The 2500-nt window shown below is 43.8% G+C and overlaps 1 protein-coding gene across 1 annotated transcript in view; it reads right to left on the bottom strand.

Moving 5' to 3' along the window:
- The window catches only part of LOC119581238 (methyltransferase-like protein 24), a 9355-nt gene that overhangs the window by 741 nt on the left and 6114 nt on the right, over nt 1–2500 (bottom strand). The window contains exons 3-5 of the mRNA XM_037929635.1: nt 1318–1491; nt 919–1129; nt 1–103 (exon numbers count right to left, since the gene is read on the bottom strand). The exon at nt 1–103 is cut by the window's left edge and continues 13 nt beyond it. Of these exons, the coding sequence (XP_037785563.1) occupies nt 1–103; nt 919–1129; nt 1318–1491 (488 nt within the window). The remainder of the gene's footprint in view (nt 104–918; nt 1130–1317; nt 1492–2500) is intronic.

Here is a 2500-nt window from a genome sequence, read left to right as displayed (position 1 = left end):
GAAGTGTCTGGGTGAGAGGAAGACCGGTGTCTAATTGCGGATCCAGGAACGCGCTCAGGTGAATCTCGATGGAAAGTTGTCTCGTGCGTTCTAGAATATCGGTCTGGGGAAAAGACGAATACTATTATAATTTGTTTTATTTAGGAATAATGTGATGCAATATAATGCGAAATCTTTACGCACTGTGCTTATTTATACGTCTATAAATATGATTCTTACTATTTGATAAAGATGAATGAAAAATCCCTGCTTTCCCCTACCCAAGAAATGTGGCGGAGATAAAGGAAATCTCACTTCTTTTAAGGCGAACCCTTGACCCAAAAAAGGTTCTGGGTTCAAGGTTAACACAGAGCAGTCCGAATTCCAGTGGCGCCCTGACTCCTCCCCTTCTCTTTGAACAGTAAATCTCTAAACCCATCGCGCCTTTGCCCATCCCTGACACCTTTGTCAGGAATGGGCAAAGGCATCAGTGTTATTATCATGATTTGTGCAAATTTGTTGAATGTACAGAACAGATGTGTCAAATGTGCAAAGTTCACGATAATTATTTTGTTCTTGTGTCATAAGCCCTAAAGGATAATAACACTAAATTTGGGTAACTAGGAAAGTTTTATTTGGCCAAACCCTGCTTGTTTTTTTCGCGGACGATGAGGATCTTTTGTGTTCAAAATTTATCAAGTAATATTGTGCAGTTATAATATTATAAAGAAACGTTTTGAGGCCAGCATACAGACGCATCTGCGGAGGGTAGATACGTCTGTTTACATATATGTGCACAGACTGAAACGTGCGCACTCGTATGATAGGAAGTATACAGTGCATAATGAGAAGACATGATGACATGATACTCAGAACCGTGAACCTTAAACACCTAAAGAGAAATTACACTAATGGTCACCGCACTGTAAGAGAACCTACCTTGAATATCGAATCCTCGAAGATCTCCCACTCAGGGCCATCGACGTCGATCTTCAGAACATCGACGTTGGCTTTAGGGTGACCGAGAAGGTACATGATGTTATCGAGCGGCCGGTACAAGTAGATGTATTCGCTCTTCGTTGCTGGGTTATAGCTTCGCTCGACCTTCACGCCCCTGCCAGCTGCGAGGCGGAGTCGAAGGAATTTCACTCTGTGGAAGTAATGGGAAGATAATTCACGTTAATGTGCGTACGCAGATACATACACACACACACGCTTGTATATGTGTACCCAAGGCAATGGTAGAGGGGATATGCCCATCCTTTAAGAACTCTCTTGGAAGCCATGGCCACATTGCCTGAAATCCTAGCTAGGATCCTGGCTTTGAAATTTTCTTACCTAGGGAAAGGATTCCTGTCTAACAGCTCATGCGCGTCGTCATCGTCAAAGGAAAACACTCGGCAGCCATATTTGCCCATGGCAGCATCGAAGCTAAAGTCATAGCCAATGCCAAACGAATACACCAAACAGCTGTTAGATGTTGGGCGAACGAACGGATCCAAACACAGTTTCCTGCAGATTTAAAATCTTGAATATAAAATGGACATTTGGCAATTATATGAGATATACAAAACCTTTTTTACCGCTTTTTACCATACAACATTTGCGCACATACTTATCACCATCCAGTTTCCCCTGGCACAACTTTCCGCCTTGTCGAACGAGTTTCCTGCATGGCTTGGTGATGTTGGTCATGAGGAGGAAGAGTTGGTCGAGGAGGACCAGCTGTTCCTTGAGATCGTGTCCAGCTAGAGAGGTGTTGTGGACGAATGTGGAAACGGCGTTCACGGGCTCGTCCACTAAGGGGGTCCATGCTTCTCCATACCTCTCTATAACAACTAAGAGTCTATATTAATTTATGTATATAGATATAGATATATTGTTTGACAGATAGACAGGTATAGATATAAACGTATTGTTTGACAGATAGACAGATTTATAGCTAGATATAGATACACAGATAAATGATTATGTAGCTGTTATACTGTATGTGTTTACATATACTGTGTCCAGCGATATGGGTTGAAGTGCTGATACCAGGAACCAGAAATCCTCAGTTGCTGGGACCTAGCAAAATCCCGGAGAAGGAGGATATTCTCGCTACTGAGATCAGCTCCTGAGCCACATGAATCGACAGACATCTCGTATCCAGCTCGATCACAGCCGGATACCGCATTGAAATCGCCTAGCGCGATGCGAATATCTCGCCGAGGACATTTGTCTACCACAGATGTTTATGAACATTGGTAGGAGTGTACACATTAATAAGAGACACGAAGCCAAAAGCATGCTTTAGTCTTCATGCTATATACGCACATCAACTGGTGTTACCTCTACTACCGACGGTTAAAATTGGCTGGCGATCGAAATGGCTACTCCAGAAGATGGTGACCATCTCCCCAGCCCGACCAGTAGTAGGTGTACCCACCTATACTGATCGTGTCGTCTCAGCTCCGAGAGAGCAGCCACTTCAACTCCCAAGCTCCCCAGTTCCCTCAATTGCAGGGGTGATCGCTCATCC

The sequence above is a fragment of the Penaeus monodon genome, chromosome 14 (genome assembly GCF_015228065.2).
Source record: "Penaeus monodon isolate SGIC_2016 chromosome 14, NSTDA_Pmon_1, whole genome shotgun sequence".
Lineage (NCBI taxonomy): Eukaryota > Metazoa > Arthropoda > Malacostraca > Decapoda > Penaeidae > Penaeus > Penaeus monodon.
The sequence above is the reverse complement of the archived record's forward strand: the minus strand, read 5'-3'. Positions and strand labels throughout refer to the sequence as shown.